This window comes from Arachis duranensis, chromosome 8, assembly GCF_000817695.3.
Source record: "Arachis duranensis cultivar V14167 chromosome 8, aradu.V14167.gnm2.J7QH, whole genome shotgun sequence".
In the NCBI taxonomy this organism is placed as follows: Eukaryota; Viridiplantae; Streptophyta; class Magnoliopsida; order Fabales; family Fabaceae; genus Arachis; species Arachis duranensis.
The window spans coordinates 45865051-45883728 of record NC_029779.3 but is presented as its reverse complement, the minus strand read 5'-3'; the positions used below and the strand labels follow the sequence as shown (position 1 = coordinate 45883728).

At 32.4% G+C, this 18678-nt stretch overlaps 3 protein-coding genes across 3 annotated transcripts; 1 reads left to right on the top strand and 2 right to left on the bottom strand.

Moving 5' to 3' along the window:
* Positions 1-511: 511 nt before the first annotated feature.
* Positions 512-2914, top strand: LOC107463257 (isoflavone-7-O-methyltransferase 6). The gene is made up of 3 exons (XM_016082023.3): positions 512-985; positions 2095-2408; positions 2522-2914. Exons 1-3 carry the CDS (start codon positions 547-549, stop codon positions 2834-2836), a joined length of 1068 nt encoding a protein of 355 aa, XP_015937509.1. The 5' UTR covers positions 512-546; the 3' UTR covers positions 2837-2914.
* Positions 2915-3835: 921 nt separating this feature from the next.
* LOC107463149 (receptor-like serine/threonine-protein kinase SD1-8) lies at positions 3836-12805 on the bottom strand. Its single transcript, XM_021129841.2, is given in 14 exon segments — positions 3836-4208; positions 4287-4437; positions 4520-4757; positions 4839-5049; positions 5152-5285; positions 5385-5498; positions 5570-6897; positions 9693-9994; positions 10071-10221; positions 10298-10535; positions 10652-10862; positions 10965-11110; positions 11298-11384; positions 11491-12805. Coding segments are annotated over 14 exon segments (4929 nt in total). The 3' UTR covers positions 3836-3905.
* Positions 12806-13618: 813 nt separating this feature from the next.
* LOC107463256 (G-type lectin S-receptor-like serine/threonine-protein kinase At4g27290) lies at positions 13619-17114 on the bottom strand. Its single transcript, XM_016082022.3, has 7 exons — positions 15761-17114; positions 15404-15544; positions 15001-15146; positions 14697-14907; positions 14331-14568; positions 14098-14248; positions 13619-14022 (listed from the first exon to the last, which is right to left on the bottom strand). Exons 1-7 carry the CDS (start codon positions 17058-17060, stop codon positions 13717-13719), a joined length of 2493 nt encoding a protein of 830 aa, XP_015937508.1. The 5' UTR covers positions 17061-17114; the 3' UTR covers positions 13619-13716.
* Positions 17115-18678: the final 1564 nt, after the last annotated feature.

Here is an 18678-nt window from a genome sequence, read left to right as displayed (position 1 = left end):
ATCCATTCCTAGAATAAAATATTTCGAAGTTAATTGTTATTATATTATAATTGTTACGTGATTGATTTAAATTTTAAAGTGGTTTACTAGCTAGCTAAGCGTGTTCACCTTTATACTGTAGTTAATCCCATATTTGGAACGTTTTAAGTGACATTAAACGTTTTATCTTTTAACGTTTCCAAATTAAATCACTTTTAGATTATTTTATTTGGTTAATTATTTTATCTAATGACTACGACTAAATAATTCATTCGTTTCTACTACAAGTTGATGTTATGGAAGTATTAATGTATTATATTACATATCAAACCTACCATCATAGGTTGTATCATATAAACTTAGACTAATTATTAATTTATTCTTAATTAGCCTCCCACGTGCTTTAATTTCAACCGTTAAAAATGAGTTTTTCATGTTACGTGATTCTCTTAATCATTTGATTAATTAGTAAGAAGCCAAACTCTATATAAGGTGATTCAAATGCTAATAATTAATCATCACAAACACAAAATTAGTTTCACTTGCAATCATAAAAAATTAAAGATCATGGCTTCATCAAATGAGATCTTTGAAGGTCAAGTTCAGTTGTACAAACACATGTTTGCATTCTTAGACTCTCTTTGCCTTAAGTGGTGTGTGGATCTAAGCATACCAAACATAATCCACAACCATGGTCAACCTATGACTCTTCATGAGTTGGTTTCCAAGTTACAAGTTCCATTAACTAAGGTTAGTGGTGTGCACCGTTTAATGCGTTATCTTGCACACATTGGATTCTTTGACATAGTAAGAATTACCCAAGAAGAAAAGGAAGCATATGCTCTTACTTATGTATCAAAGCTCCTTGTTAGAGGTAGTGATCATTGTTTAGCTCCAATGGTTGACCTTATTCTTGACCCAACTATCTCAACTTCATATCAACAACTTGGGAAATGGATTCATGATGAGGGGAATCAAACACCATTTGCCATGGCATTGGGTACAGGTATGTATGTATTACAATAATGTTTTGTACGTTCGGATTTATTAAATTAGTGTTTATTTTTAATGTAGTAGTATACTCTTTTTCTTTTAGTAATTGAGTTTTACTAAACAAAAATATGTGAAAAATAATAAAAAAATCAGTTTAAAATAATTTAAAATTATATTATTTAATATTTTTAATTATTATTTATTTTATTTTACATTCTTAATTACTACTGATATAATTGAATTATCAATAATGTAACTTAGTTAATCTAACTAAAGTAGTGGTTAATTAGTTAGGTGGTTAGATATTAATTAGTTTAGTTATATAGTAAGAGAACTAATTAATATCTAACCACCTAATTAATTAGTTATAACATATTTCTAATTTTAATTAACTCTTATTAACCGCTCTAGGTAAATTAACTAAGTTACACCCTTGATACTAATATTAAACATAATATACATATAATTATAGATATTAAATTTTGATAATTTTCACTAATTGTATATAAGACCAACTTTATTTTGTTGAAGTGTAGGGGTTAGTTATGTCTTTTCTATTGTTTGTTTTTTATTTTGTGATCTCTTGTTTATAATTTTTTTTAGCCTGTGTTTTCTGCTTCATTCATCTATGAAGTATTTGTAACCTTTATTAAAAAAACGCTTATTTATAAAATTTTCTTTGACTTTAAATAAAATATTTAGTTTTACTATACTACTATTGTAAAACAATTTTCATATTATACACGACAATAAAAAAAACAATTATTGACACAAAAATTTTAGTTTATATATTAAAAATTAAATTTTTAAATAAATATAATTTTATACAGTCAAGTTAATTTGTATAAAACCAACATGTTTCTAATATTTTTTAAAAATTAAGTCCTTATAAGTATAATTTAACACTTATCTAAAATCAGATGGAATATGTGTTCGTTTCATATAGCTAGGGAGAATATTATCTCTGTAGAGAAGAAACAACTAATTTTGTGCATATTATATAGTAATATTTAATAAATGTTAAATAAAATAAGTTTCGGTTATTTTTAATTAATTTTTTATTACTAAACATTACCGAATATTTAAATACTTGTTTTCTTGTTTTCTATATTTTCCTAACAGGTATTTGGGACTTCCTCAACAAAAACCCTACACATATGAAATACTTCAATGATGCAACTGCTAGTGACTCTCAAATCATAAACTTGGCATTGAGAGATCATGGTGTTGTCTTTGAAGGGTTGGAATCAATTGTAGATGTTGCTGGAGGAACTGGAATGGTAGCCAAGTATATCTCTGAAACTTTTCCACATTTGAAATCCATAGTTTTTGATCTTCCACAGGTTGTGAAAAATCTTAAAGGAACCAACAATTTGACTTATGTTGGTGGGGACATGTTCCAATCTATCCCTAAAGCTGATGCAGTTTTACTTAAGGTATACAATTATGTTTCATCAAATCTAAGAATAAATGGTGATAAGGATTATATATATATTTTTAAAAAAAGTTATATATGATTTTTTAAAATTGTTTTGTTTTTTGTTTTCAGTGGATTTTACATGATTGGGATGATGATAATTGCATAAAGATATTGAAAAAATGCAAAGATGCTGTTTCTTCAAGTAATAATAAAAGAGGAAAAATAATTATCATAGATATTGTGATAGATGATGAGAAAAAAGATGAGCCTACTGAAATTACCCAAGCAAAGCTTCAATTGGATTTAGTGGTGACAGCATATTATAATGGAAAAGAAAGAACCAAAGAAGAATGGAAGAAACTCTTCATGGAAGCAGATTGTCATCAAGACTACAAAATTTCACCTTTAACCGGACATATGTCTCTTATTGAGATATATATTTAACCACTAAATGTTGTGATACATCATACATTTAATCATGGTTACATGAAATAAATAAAGTTGTGATGTCTTGATGAATAAGTTTTAGATATAATATATAAAATATTTGGTAACAAAAAAAATTAGCTAAAAAGTCAAAATGATTTTAGATGCTATATACCGAATAAAGTTAAGGTATATGTTATTCAACAATATCATTTAATTTTGAATTGAGATCGCTTTGAGCTTTATAGCTATTTTTTTTTTTGTTAGTATTGCAAACGTGAGAAGTATATGAAATTAGTCTTACATCGAAAAAAGTAAAAAAGAATGAGGAATTTATAAAATAATAGATAGATTCATTAACTTAAAATTTTAAGATTTTGAATTGGATGTAGTGTTTTCTCATCTTATATTTTTTTCTATGATGCACGAATGCGGGAACACACATAAATATAAAGTAATGATATTTTAATATTTTAATTATATCAAATATTTAAAATAATAATATATACTATATCTAAATTTATTTCAAAAATATATGTTAAGAATAAGACTAGACACAATCAACACGCGTGTTGGACGAGTGTCGTAGCCAAAATATTAACAAAATGTATCCGACACGCGGACACGACAACTCAACGAAGTGTCTGTGTTTCATAGGTTTTCTTATTTATTTCTTATTTATTTGTGATTGTAGATGTATATAAATATTCATCCCTAAATTTTTATTTTAACTAACTGTTTATGGTGAAAACTGAGGTGGAGTTGACTTCACGTGAAGTTGATATCTAAGAGCCGTGAGATGATTTGACTGATTTGACTAAATTTTCATCTAACGGCTCTGAGATATCAACTTCACGTGAAGTCGACTTCACCTCAGTTTTCACCGCTGGTTATACATTCTCTAATAATTCTATAAAAAATAATGAGCCAAGTCTTAGACAAGAATGCAATATAGTTTTTGTCACATTTGCCATTAGATCAATTCATAATATACGGCATAGTGATATACTCTATCATGGAGTGATCTTGAATCTTAGCCATATGATCCAGATTCCAGGCTATGATACGTGTAGCAGACTCATTGATTTCACCGGCCATCTAATGAAGTAACGGTTAATTCATCATAAGATAGTTCACATTGATCTGCCTGCGAATTCGCTTCCATAGACACCCACTTGGGAAAGAAGCCAGGCTCTTTAGGCTCAACTAGATCCATCTCACTTGCTAACATGAGAAGCACAGAAGCCATTGTAGGCCTATCTTCAGGATATTGTTGTACACACAACAGACTCACATGGATGCATCGCATTACTTCTGAGATTACACATGACTCCTTTATAGTTGAATCTATCAACTCTAAAGCTTTGTCCTCTTTCCATAGCCTCCAAGCCTACATCATAAGCATGAAAATTCATAAAAAAACATTTGCTGCAACTTTGAGAAAGAAAATAATGATCAAAGAGCTTACATAGCCAATGAGGTTAAGAGTTTCATTTGCATGACAAAGAGCTCTGTTTTTAGTCCCACATATAATTTCCATCATAAGTATGCCAAAGCTGAAGACATCGGATTTTATAGAATACAAACCGTCAATAGCATATTCTGGAGCCATGTATCCACTGTATGAAAGCATTAAACCAATGGTTAATATGAGAAAGAATAAATAAATAAAATGTTATGAAATTAGAAAGAGATACTCACTAAGTCCCGACGACTCTATTTGTGTTTCCTTCGGTTTGATCTCCTCCAAAAGTCCTGGCCATTCCAAAATCTGATATTTTTGGGGTTAATTTGTCATCGAGTAAAACATTACTTGCCTTAAGATCTCTATGAATAATTCTCAATCTTGAATCTTGATGAAGATACAAGAGTCCCCTAGTAATTCCAAATATTATGCCCAAGCGTTGAGACCAATCCAACAACTTGCTTTTTGTTTTATCTATTTTCAAAGAAAACAAATCTGTTATCAAATTATCAGATATTCAAGTTTCATAAGCTGTGTTTTCTTGACATTACGTACCGAAGATGAAGGTGTCTAGGCTACCATTAGCCACATATTCATAAACTAACAAAATTTCTTCTCCTTGAATGCAACAACCAAGAAGTTTTACTAGATTACGGTGTTGAAGTTTTGCAATCAGCTTTACTTCAGTTATGAATTCAGTCATTCCTTGTCTAGAGCTATGTGAGAGTCTCTTCACAGCAACTTCAAGTCCATCTTCTAATTTTCCCTGCCCAATTACAATTTTATAAGTAGATCATGATCTTTAAAATGTTAAATGTTCTCTACTTGTTCAAGGCTCAAGCTAGTAAGTATTCAAAGATTGAATTACCTTATAAACAGGTCCAAAACCACCTTGTCCAATCTTGTTATTCGACGAGAACTTGTGCGTGGCAGTAGTAATTGTTAGTAGATCAAATAATGGTAGATCCGTATCATTTACATACTCTTCTATATTTGATTTTTCTAGGAATGCAAAGAAATGTAAAATTCATTAGATACTGTTATTATATTTCTAAATAAAAGGAATTTAGGAATACTCTAGTTCTAAAAGAAAGTAGTTACAAATATTGTTCCTTCGGAGTCTGTATATAACATAAACACAAAGTAGAAGTGTTGCACAAGATGCAGCAATGGTGCTAGCAATTATCACTTTTTGCTTGTACCGATGTTGAAGTCCTTCATGGTTGAAATTCATCAAATATGTAAACAAAAATGAAAGATATAATAATAAGAATGGAAGATGAAGCTATAAAGCAAAATGAAGTTTTGTCCCTTACCTGACTCAAAAGCAGGCATTCGGATGTATAGATCTTGTCCACCATTTTGAATCATTTTGATGTCAATTAGATCGCCGAACCACATGGCGCAGCCACTGCCTCCTCCTCTTATGTCTGAATTGGTATAAGCCATACAAGAGCAGTTCTTCAAACACAGATTTCTGCATTCATCTAAATTAATATTCTCATGCAGCTTAGTATGCTGAGTATCAGGCACTTTCAAGCCTGTATATTTGACAAACACATCAGTGTTTGAGACATTATTGCAGCTTAATGGATCGTCGCGAATGCATCCTTGTGAGGAGTTGTTTGAGTTCCATTCTTTTGGTGACTTTGGACTGAACCCTTTAAAGCATTGGCAGACATGCTTTGATTCTACTACACTGCAATAAGCATAGGCTCCACAAAGGTTATATTTATCACACACATCACCTGGTGTTGATGCAGAAACTTTCCAATTCTGAAGATTGTCATCCCATAAATAACTTGTAAGAGATGGACTTGTTTGGCTTATTACACCTCTTCCAATGATAGAATCAAGCTTGGTGTTATAACTATAGGATATCTCATCCTTGTTTGTGACAAAACTGTCTTCAAAAACATATGTAAAGGACAGATCTGGGAATCCACTGAAGTAAAGGCCATTCCAAGGTCCAGACCGATATACTTTTTGTGTGCCATTCATCATGTAATAGACTGGATAATCCCTTACAACTAAACCAAGAGAATAGTCTCCAGGGGATGGATCATTTGGACTCTTCCAACAAGTTATGCGCCAATCCAAACCATTTCGGAGGTCCCTTCCCAACTTCATGGTTGGCAAGAATGTATCTGTAGGATAATCAAAGCTTTGCCACAAATAGGCCTTTGGATTTGATTCCCCTTCATTTCTTAACACAAGATTGCCACTGTCCAAGAGCTTCAATACCGGATTCTTTGCTTGTTTTTGAGAGAATGTGCTTGTGCTCCAAAAAGTAGTCTCAGTGCCATTTTCTGTGAGTAAAAGATTGCCTGTGCTGTTCATTGTTAAAATTCCTAAGAAACCATTGATGGGGTTGGCCCTATTGGCAACCCAAACAACTGTCTGAATTGGAATTTTCTTGTACCAAATTCCCAAGTAACGCTTGTGTGAAGAATTACCAGGGCTGAAGAAACCAAGTTCAAATTTTCCACCTTGTGACACTAAGGTCATGCCATCACTGAGGGACTGGGAAACATGAACAGAATCAAGTTCTATGGCAAGAGAAGAAGAAGAAAGCATGTAAGCAAGCATCACTGTGAAAGAAGGAATGCCCATTGAATATCAGCTTTTGAGTTACTTCATTGTTTGGATACTGATGATATGCAAGGAAGCTAAATTTGTCTCAGAGCATAGACACATAAACCACAAGTCTCTGTTGCCAATTTAACAGGGTAAACGGCTAGGATTAGGAAGGGAAAAAAAATCTTAACTAGAAACATGTCTAATATGATTGTCTTTTCAACAAGATTACAACAACTACAAAGCCTGAAGTCAACTGCATGATCAAATGATGCAACTGCCTTCTATCCTGCATGTATCATATCTACGGTGATATCATTTATATATAAATCTCTCTTGACCACTTCATGCATAGTATGTTTAGATCTTTCTCTAATCACGAGTTTATCTTCTATTTGTTAATGTTGCAAGTGTGAGTGTATGTAATTAGTCTCACATTGAAAAAAGTAAGGAAGAGTGACGAGTTTGTAAGATAAGAGACCTATTAATTTACTACTTTAAAGTTTTTAGTTCGATATGATATTTTCTCATCTTATGTTATCAAACTCTAGTTAAATAAAAAGGTAAAGTTTTCCAACTTTGACTAAATCAATAGTCAAAACAAGTTTAAAAGTGAAGGAAAAATTGTCTAAGTAATATTATTAGATTCTTACTTAGGAACCAACCAGCAGCCTTGGTAATCTTTGTGCTAAGTAATATTGAGAGAAAGCTAAAGTGAGGGAAAAATTATCTAAACTTACAATTAATTACTTTTTAATGCACAAGAGTGGTACGTGTATTATTTCTAAAAATATTAAAATTCGTATTATGACAAATGCTTCAATGTTTTGTGGAAATTGGCATTACAAGAGAAGAAAAAGTTGATTTTCAGTATCCCACAATAAATTTAAGGGAAAAAGACAGATAGGTCCTGACTTTTCAAACTTTTGACAAATACATCCCTGACAAAATTTAAATACAAAAAGTCCCTGACTTTAACAAACGGAGGACAATTTAGTCCTTCCGTCTATTTGCCTCTCATACACATAACGGAACTTGCTGACGTGGCTGAAACGGTGTACAGGTATCCGTTACGGTGCCACGTTGGAAGGGGAAAAAAGTTCGAAGGACAAATAAGTCCTTGACGTCATTTTACAAATAAAGTTCAAAGGACAAATAGGTCCTTGAAAATTTTTTTTTCATTATACTTCTATTATGCTTCTATTATGAGAATTTAGTTTATAAAATTAGGCTAATTTTTTTTGTATGAAAAAAATATTGGTGTTTTTGTTGAAAATGGGAGAGTGTGGTATAATTATAGATGGGTGGATTTTTTTTGTGGGATGTCAACACGTGTGGAGCGTGGTGAACACGTGGCATCATTCTGGCCAACACGTGGGGTATGTGTTGAACACGTGGTAGCATCTTAGCCAACAAGTGGGGCGTGTTGAATAATTTTCACAATACTGTAATACACTTCAAATGTCAATATTCAACCAAAACACCAATTTTCTTTCCATATTAAAAATAATTTCTGATAAAATTATGCTTGTATTTTGAAATCTAGTTAACTTGTTTTATTCTACAATTTAAATTATTTGTATTAAAATTGTAGAAATTGGGCTTGTTATGTTTCTACTCTTTTTCTTAAATTGCATTAGTTTAGTTTTAGTGCATTTGTGTATTATATTAGAATTTGTTAAATTGCATTAGTTCAGTTTTCATCATACCAGTGGCATTAGTTAGCATCAATTCATTTATGCATCAAGTTAGCATTAGTTCATTTGTGCATCATTCATGTATTAAGTTAGCATTAGTGCATTTGTGTATTATATTAGAACTAGTATTTTTATCCATAATAACATTACAAGAATAATTTTTTTAATTATAGTTCACTTTGTTCTAATAGTATAAATTATGCATGACACAAAAGATTTATAAAATCAAACTACTTTTACAAAAAAGTCGTAAGTTGACAAAAGTTTTTGACTAAGAAGACCAAGATATCTGCAGATAAAAAATTAAATAATAAGATTTTTAGTTATTATTTTTATATGAAAAAGTCTAATTTTTTATTAGTAATTAATTTTAACATTCGTTATCTAAAATTTAAAATAATTTAATGTGTATAATTTTACATTTAAAATATTTTAATTGTAAAAAAATATCGAATGACATATTTTGATTTGTCAAATTACTAATATAAAATATAATTATATATAGAGTAAAAATAGTAGAGAGAAATATAAAAATGGAGAGAGGTAGATGAGAGAATTTAGGAAATGAGTTTATTAATTTTGAAAAAAAAATTCTCAAGGACCTATTTGTCCTTCGAACTTTATTTGTAAAATGACGTCAAGGACTTATTTGTCCTTCGAACTTTTTTCCCCTTCCAACGTGGCACTGTAACGGACACCTGGACACCGTTTCAGCCACGTCAGCCAGTTCCGTTAGGTGTATGAGACGCAAATAGACGGAAGGACTAAATTGTCTTCCGTTTGTTAAAGTCAGAGACTTTTTTGTATTTAAATTTTGTCAAGGATGTATTTGTCAAAAGTTTAAAAAGTCAGGGACCTATTTGTCTTTTTCCCTAAATTTAAAAAGCAAGTACTATTCCAACCAAGACGGCATCATAGCAGAACCTTCATATTGCAACTTGTGTGTAGTTGTATTAATCATCAATTCAACATATGCCAGAATAAGATCGACATCTGCATCATGCATTTTATCTTCATTTTAAGTAAATTCTATGATTAACTTTTTATGCATATTCAGTCACTAAAGCCTAGAACACTATTGCAATTTTACAAAAATGCCTTCATAGAAGTTGCAAAGCAAAGTCCATGAATTCACCGGCCATCTAATGAGGTAATGGTTAAGTCATCATTTGTAGATACTTCACATTGATGTGGCTGCGAATTCGCTTCGATAGAAACCCACTTGGGAAAGAAGCCAGGCTCTTTAGGCTCAACTAAACCCATCTCACTTCCTAACATGAGAATCACAGAGGCCATTGTAGGCCTATCTTCAGGGTATTGTTGTACACACAACAGACTCACATGGATGCATCGCAATGCTTCTGAGATTACACATGACTCCTTTATGCTTGAATCTATCAACTCTAAAGCCTTCTCCTCTTTCCATACCCTCCAAGCCTACGTCATAAACATGAAATACCTTAATAACATTTGCTTCAACTTTAAGAAAGAAAATAATGATCAAAGAGCTTACATAGCCAATGAGGTTAAGAGTTTGATTTGCATGACAAAGAGCTCTATTTTTAGTCCCACATATAATTTCCATCATAAGTATGCCAAAGCTGAAGACATCGGATTTTATAGTGTACAGCCCGTCAATAGCATACTCTGGTGCCATGTATCCACTGAAAGGAAGAATTAAAGAAAGTATATTTATATTTATATGATCATGATGTTCTAAAATTAGAAAGAGACACTCACTAAGTCCCAACGACTCTATTTGTGTTTCCTTCAGTTTGATCTCCTCCAAAAGTTCTGGCCGTTCCAAAATCTGATATTTTTGGATTTAATTTGTCATCGAGTAAAACGTTACTTGCTTTGAGATCTCTATGAATAATCCTCAATCTTGAATCCTGATTAAGATATAAGAGCCCCCTAGTAATTCCAAATATTATGCCCAAGCGTTGAGGCCAATCCAACAACTTACCTTTTGTTTGATCTATTTTTCAAGAAAACAAATCAGATATTCAAGTTTCATAAGCTGCTTACATATATACTGTAATGAAAATATGAAAACACAATATATCTAACTTAGTTTTTCCTGATATTACATACCAAAGATGAAGTTGTCCAGGCTACCATTAACCACATATTCATAAACTAACAAAATTTCTTCTCCTTGAATGCAGCAACCAAGAAGTTTTACTAGATTACGGTGCTGAAGTTTCGCAATTAGCTTTACTTCAGTTATGAATTCAGTCATTCCTTGTCTAGAGCTATGTGAGAGTCTCTTCACAGCAATTTCAAGACCATCTGCTAATTTTCCCTGCCCAATTACATTTTTATAAGTACATCATGATCTTTACAATGTTAAATGTTCCCCACTTGTTCAAGGCTCAAGCTAGTGAGTATTCAAAGATTAAATTACCTTATAAACAGGTCCAAAACCACCTTGCCCAATTTTGTTATTCAACGAGAACTTTTCGGTCGCAGTAGTAATTGTTAGTAGATCAAACAATGGTAGATCCGTATCATTTACATGCCCTTCCATATATTCTTCTATCTTTGATTTTTCTAGGAATGCAAAGAAATGTAAAATTCATTCAGATATTGTTATTATATTTCTAAACAAAAGCAATTTCGGAACACTCTATTTCTTGCTAATTAGCAGTATTTCAACAAATTTCCAATTTAAAAACTCATAGAAATATGCTGCCATTTAGAGATAATGGGAATATAAGATTGAAGAGAAAGAAGTTACCAATATTGTTCCTTCGGACTCTGTATATAACATAAACACAAAGTAGAAGTGTTGCACAAGATGCAGCAATGGTGCTAGCAATTATCACTTTTTTCTTGTGCCTTTGTTGAAGTCCTTTATGGTTGAAATTCATCAAACATGTAAACAAAAATGGAAGATATAATAATAAGAAGAATGGAAGAAGCTATAAAGCAAAATGAACTTTTGTCCCTTACGGCCTTACCTGACTCAAAAGCAGGCATTCGGATATATAGATCTTGTCCACCAGATTGAATCATTTTGATGTCAATTAGATTGCCGAACCACATGGCGCAGCCACTGCCTCCTCCTCTTATGTCTGAATTGGAATAAGCCATGCAAGAGCAGTTCTTCAAACAAAGATTTCTACATTCATCTAAAGTAATATTCTCATCCACCTTAGTATGCTGAGTATCTGGCACTTTCAAGCCAGTATATTTGACAAACACATCACTAGTTGTGACATTGCAGCTTAATGGTTTGTCACGAATGCATCCTTGTGAGGAGTTGTTTGAGTTCCATTCTTCTGGTGACTTTGGACTGAACCCTTTAAAGCATTGGCAGACATGCTTTGATTCTGCTACACTGCAATAACCATAGGCTCCACAAAGGTCATATTTATCACACACATCACCTGGCCATGATCCAGAAAATTTCCAATTCTTAATATTGTCATCCCATAAATAGTGTGCAAGAGATTGACTTGTTTGGCTTATTACACCTCTTCCAGTGATAGAATCAACCTTGGTGTTAAAACTAAAGTATATCTCATCCTTGTTTGATACAAAACTGACTTCAAAAATATATGTATGGGACAGATTTGGTTCTCCACTGAAGTATAGGCCATTCCAAGGTCCAGCTCTAAATAATTTTTTTGTCCCATTCATCATGTAATAGACTGGATAATCATTTAGAACTAAACCAATAAAAATGTCTCCAGGGGATGGATCATTTGGACTCTTCCAAGAAGTTATGCGCCGATCTAAACCATTTTGGAGGTCCCTTCCCAACTTCATGGTTGGCAAGAACGTATCTGAAGGATAATCAAAGCTCTGCCACAAATAGGCCTTTGGATTTGATTCCTCTTCATTTCTTAACACAAGATTGCCACTTTCCAAGAGCTCCAATACTGGATTCTTTGCTTGTTTTCGAGAGATTGTGCTCCAAAAAGTAGTCTCAGTGCCATTTTTGGTGAGTAAAAGATTGCCTGTGCTATTCATTGTTAAAATTCCTGAGAAATCATTGATGGGGTTGGCCCTATTGGCAACCCAAACAACTGTCTGAATTGGAATTTTCTTGTACCAAATTCCCAAGTAACGCTTGTGTGAAGAATTACCAGGGCTGAAGAAACCAAGTTCAAATTTTCCACCTTGTGACACTAAGGTCATGCCATCACTGAGGGACTGGGAAACATGAAGAGAATCAAGTTCTATGGCAAGAGAAGAATAAAGCATGTATGCAAGCATCGCTGTGAAAGAAGGAATGCCCATTGAATATCAGCTTTTGAGTTACTTCATTGTTTGGATACTGATGATATGCAAGGAAGCTAATTTTGTCTCAAAGCATAGACACATAAACCACAAGTCTCTGTTGCCAATTTAACAGGGTAAACGGGTAGGATTAGGAAGGGAAAAAAAAGTCTTAATCAGAAACATGTCTAATATGATTGTCTTTTCAACAAGATTACAACAACTACAAAGCCTGAAGTCAACTGCATGATCAAATTATGCAACTGCATTCTATCCTGCATGTATCATATCTACGGTGAGATAATCTATGTATAGGTGAGATAATCTATGTATAAATCTCGCTTGACCACCTCATGCTTAGTCTGTTCAGATAAAATAAATTGAAAATAAAATAAAATAAATAAATCAGCATAGGAATTGGACAGAAGCAGAAAGGCAAAGTTTTCCAACTTTGAATAAATCAAATGTCAAAACAAGTTTAAATTGCTTTGTCCCATATTTCAATCTTCAATTTATGTATTACTAGACTCTTACTTAGGAACCAACCAGAAGTCTTCGTAATATTAAAATTCGTATTATAACAAATGCTTCAATGTCTTGTAGAAATTGGCATTACAAGAGAAGAAAAAGTTGATTTTCAGTATCCCACAATAAATTTAAAAAGCAAGTACTATTCCAACAGAGACGTCATCATAGCAGAACCTTCATATTGCAACTTGTATGTAGCTGTAATAATCATGAATTCAACATATGCCAGAATAAGATGGACATCTGCATCATGCATTTTTTCTCTTCATTTTAAGAAAATTCTATGATTAACTTGTTAATGCATATTCAGTTAATAAACTCTACAACACCAAAAAAAGACTAGTTCTTCAATTGCAAATTTACAAAAATGCCTTCATGTAACTTGCACAGCAAAGTTGATGAATTCACCGGCCATCTAATGAGGTAATGGTTAATTCATCATTTGTAGATACTTCACATTGATGTGGCTGCGAATTCGCTTCGATAGAAACCCTCTTGGGAAAGAAGCCAGGCTCTTTAGGCTCAACTAAATCAATCTCACTTCCTAACATGAGAATCACAGAAGCCATTGTAGGCCTATCTTCAGGGTATTGTTGCACACACAACAGACTCACATGGATGCATCGCAATGCTTCTGAGATTACACATGACTCCTTTATGCTTGAATCTATCAACTCTAAAGCCTTCTCCTCTTTCCATACCCTCCAAGCCTACATCATAAACATGAAAACCTTCAGAACATTTATTGCAAATTTGAGAAACATAGCAATTATCTTAGTGCTTACATAACCAATGAGATTAAGAGTCTGATTTGCATGGCAAAGAGCTCTATTTTTGGTTCCACATATAATCTCCATTATAAGTATGCCAAAGCTAAAGACGTCGGATTTTATAGAATATAGCCCGTCGATAGCATACTCTGGTGCCATGTACCCACTGCATGAAAGCATTAAAAGACATGATTAAGTTGAGAAAAGATAAATTAATATTGATTCCATGAAATCAGATAGACACTTACTAAGTTCCAACAACTCTATTTGTGTTTCCTTCCGTTTGATCTCCTCCAAAAGTTCTGGCCATTCCAAAATCTGATATTTTTGGATTTAATTTATCATCTAGTAAAATGTTACTTGCTTTAAGATCCCGATGGATAATCCTAAGTCTAGAATCTTGATGAAGATACAAGAGTCCCCTGGCAATTCCAAATATTATGTGGAAGCGTCGAGGCCAATCCAACAACTTACTTTTTTCTTGATCTATTTTAAAGAAAAACGAATCTGTTATTTATATTGAAGATTCAAGTTTTCATAAGTTGCTTGCTATGCTATAAGAAAAGTAAGAAAACATAATAGAACCAAAGTTAAGTTTTCTTGATAATCTGTACCAAAAATGAAGGTGTCTAGGCTACCATTAACCACATACTCATAAACTAGCAATTTTTCTTCTCCTTGAATGCAACAACCAAGAAGTTTTACTAGATTACGGTGCTGAAGTTTTGCAATTAGTTTTACTTCAGTTATGAATTCAGCCATTCCTTGCCTAGAGCTATGTGAGAGTCTCTTAACAGCAATTTCTTGTCCATGTGCTAATTTTCCCTGCAGAATTCACATTTTTATAAGAAAACTCTCTTTGCAATGTTAAAAATTCTTTACATATTCATGCTAGTAAGCATTCAGAGATTGAATTACCTTATACACAGGTCCAAAACCACCTTGTCCGATCTTATTATTGAACGAAAACTTGTCAGTGGCAATATTAATAGTCAGTAGATCAAATAGTGGTAGATCCGTATCATTTACATAGCCTTCCATATACTCTTGCATCTTTGATTTTTCTGGGACATTCAAGAAAGGGAAAAGGTGTAAAGACATTTAAATGAGACATGCATGATACAGAAGAAAATAAAATCTTAAAATGTGATGTATAATTCTTAAAACTCTAAAGCATTATAGTGCCACTTTTTCTCAAAGGCATTGTTCAGCAAAGATCATACTAAGAGTGTGTTGAGAATTAGCAGTATTTCCAATTTGAAAAGGATGTACATAGAAATGTGATGCCTTCAGAGATTGTAAATGAAAAGAAAGTAGTTACCATTACTGTTCCTTCGAAATCTATATATAACGTAAACACAAAGTAAGAACGTCCCACAAATTGCAGCAACGGTGCTAGCAATTATCACTTTATTATTCTTGCTCCTGTGTTGAAGTTCATTGTTGGAAACTTGAAGTTCGTCTAACATAAAAAAACAAAACTTAAATCCCAGTTTAAATAGGTAACCAAAAAGAATTAGCCAAAAACAGGTAGAATTTGTCTTATTTTAACAATTAATGAATGCTAAATAAGAGCAGTTTTAACTGTTTTTTTGTCATCCTAATTACCCATCTTAATATGTATTTTAGAAGAATTGAAGAAACTTGATAGAAAGAAAGTTGTAGTTTTGTTCTGTACCTAACTGGGAAGCAGGCATTCGGATGTATAGATCTTGTCCATCAGATTGAAACAGTTTGATGTCAAATAGATCGCCGAACCACATGACACAACCAACACCACCCGTCCCTATGTCTGGATTAGTATAAGCCGTACAAGAGCAATTATTCAAGCACAAAGCCCTGCAGTCACTTATATCAAGAGTATCAATCAGCCTAGTACGTTGAGTATCTGGTAGTTTCAAGCCTTCGTATCTGACAAATCCATCAGTGCAATTTAATGGTTCATTGCGGACACATCCTTGAGCCCAGTTTGATGAGTTCCAAGCTTCTGGTGACTTGGGCCTGAAACCTCTTAAACACAAGCAAACTGGAGCTCCTGTGGCCATGCAACCCCCATAGGCTCCGCAATGGCCATAATTATCACAGACATCACTAGGCAGTGACTCAAAAACACTCCAAGTTTGAGTCTTTTCCACCCAGACATACCGACTATACGCTTTACTTGTTTGGTTTATTACAACTCTGGAGATGATAGAATCATTCTTGGAGCTAGAGGTGTAGTATATCTCGTTCTGGTTGTCGACATAATTGAATTCAATAACAGAGTCAACACTTACATTTGGCAATCCACTAAAATACATGCCATTCCAAGGTCCGAACCGAGAGAACTTTTTGGTTCCATTCATGATGGCAAACTCAGGATAATCACTGAGGGCTAACCCCCAAGAGAAGTTACCTGGAGAAGGATCATCTACACTCTTCCAAGATGTTAATCGCCAATCCGAACCATTTCGAAGATCCCTTCCTATCTTCATGCCTGGCAAATATGTATCAGTTGGATAGTCAAAGCTTTGCCACAAAATGTCATCTGACTCTGCACCTCCACCATTCCATATCACAAGATTGCCGCTGTCCATGAGCTGTGCCACTGGATTCTGTGGTTCTCTTTGAGAGGCCGTGCTCCAAACAACTGAGTCATTGTTTTTAAGGATGAGATTGCCGATGTCGTCCATTGTTAATTTTCCTGAGAAACCATTGATGGGGTCAACCCTGTTAGCAACCCAAACAACAGCATGCATGGCCATTTTCTTGTACCAGATCCCCAAGTAACAATTGGTCGAGTTGCCGGGTCTGAAGAATCCAAGCTCAAATAATCCATTTTTGGACACTAAGGTCTCACCATCACTCATGTACTGGGAAAGACCAATGGAATCATTAACTGCCATAGAAGCTGTGACAGAGGAAACAAGTATATAAGCAGCCATAACAATGGAATGAAGAACACCCATTGAATTCCAAGCTCTGTTTATTTTGGACATCAATCTATGTATGTCCCTTAAGATAGTTTTCCAACTTCCCAAAATCAAACACGTTTAAGCTGTCCCACATTCTGGCATTCAATTGACAATTAATGATCTAGTAGACCAATGCCAAATTGCCAATCTACAAGAACTCCATAATTCAAAGTCTTTGTTGACTTAGGAATCAACCATCAACCTTCATAATTTTGCCTGCTAACGTGGGTTTGATGAAGTTTGTATTTTTTAAGTTCTTTATCTTTCTTTCTTCAATTTTTTAGATTTATTACTGGTCTGCGAAAATAAAAAACATTTTTAATTAGGTCTTTATATTTTTTTTTAAATTAAGTCCTTGTATTAAATTTTTTTTAATTAGGACCTTATACTTTTTTTTTATTATTTGGATTTTTGCACCAATTTTTTTTTTAATTGGGTTTCTACACAATTAAATCAATTACTGTCAAAAGGGATCTAATTGAAAAAAAAATATAGATGTATAATTGAAAATTTTGCGAGACTATAGGAACCAACAAAGTAATTAAACCTTTTTTAAAAAAATGAGTTTACAAAATTTGTAACAGTTTCGTTTCCTAAACTTTACAAAATAGAAGTAGATTTCATATGCATAGGATACAATGGTAGTATGTGGTGAAATTACTCTGAAAATTTAGAAGACTTTAATAGATACTAAATGTTGACTCGCGCGGAGAATTTGAATTATAATTTTTACTTAATGTTTTTTTTATTATATTTTTAAAATAGTATATATTTATATGAAGAATTTAATCGAATAATTGTAATAGATAATATAATAGTGTATTTTTTCTTTAATCATGTATGAATATATTTAAAATTATTAAAGGTTGAAATATATTAAGTAGTAACTTAAAAAAAGTTGCTCAGTATTATAGTTTTCTAGTTAATTTTTTTTTTCTTTTGGTGTTTTCCTTTTTGTTGTGTTACTACTTGTTGGTAATGCTTGTTTTGTTTTTCTCCACTTAAATGTTTGGACTAAAATATTTATGTGATAATATTAGAAGTTATCTAATATCTCAAGTGTTTATTGTGTTATTATTTAATATATATTTTTTATACATTATAAATAAATTGATAGATAGATAGACAGATTAGATAAATAAAAAAATTCATAAGTGTGAAATTATAAGATCAATACTAGATTGATTATATAGATATTATTCTTTGTGGTAATATAAATTTTCTATGTTATTGCAATGGATGATATAGAATAACAGATCCTTTTATTGCATAATAAATATAAGAATAGTAACAGATCTTTTTATTTTGTAAAAAAATTTAAAAGTATTTCAAATAGAAAATAGAAGGATTAAAAGGTAATTTAATTAGATAATATGTACTAATTAGTCACTTAAAACTGACGTAGCATAATAGTAAAATTAAAGTTAGAAGACTAACATATATGTAGAGACTACTTTAGATTCTGTTTTAATATATTACTAATAAATAGATAGATTATATTTGGCTACTTTATTTTTGAGTTGGTATTCATAAAAGTTAGAAGTCAAGTCATGAGTGATATATCTAAAAACTTTCATTCTTTATAAGACATCTTTCTTGTACCTTCATTTCTATTAATTGAATACTATTAAAATACTATTAT

Coding starts and splice junctions, on each gene's coding strand:
- LOC107463257 (XM_016082023.3), top strand. CDS start 547: ATGGCTTCATCAAATGAGATCTTTGAAGGTCAAGTTCAGTTGTACAAA. Junction 986..2,094: donor TGCCATGGCATTGGGTACAG/GTATGTATGTAT, acceptor TTTTCCTAACAG/GTATTTGGGACTTCCTCAAC. Junction 2,409..2,521: donor CTGATGCAGTTTTACTTAAG/GTATACAATTAT, acceptor TTTTGTTTTCAG/TGGATTTTACATGATTGGGA.
- LOC107463256 (XM_016082022.3), bottom strand. CDS start 17,060: ATGTCCAAAATAAACAGAGCTTGGAATTCAATGGGTGTTCTTCATTCC. Junction 14,908..15,000: donor GTTTTGGACCTGTGTATAAG/GTAATTCAATCT, acceptor TGAATTCTGCAG/GGAAAATTAGCACATGGACA. Junction 14,249..14,330: donor AATAGAGTTGTTGGAACTTA/GTAAGTGTCTAT, acceptor GCTTTCATGCAG/TGGGTACATGGCACCAGAGT.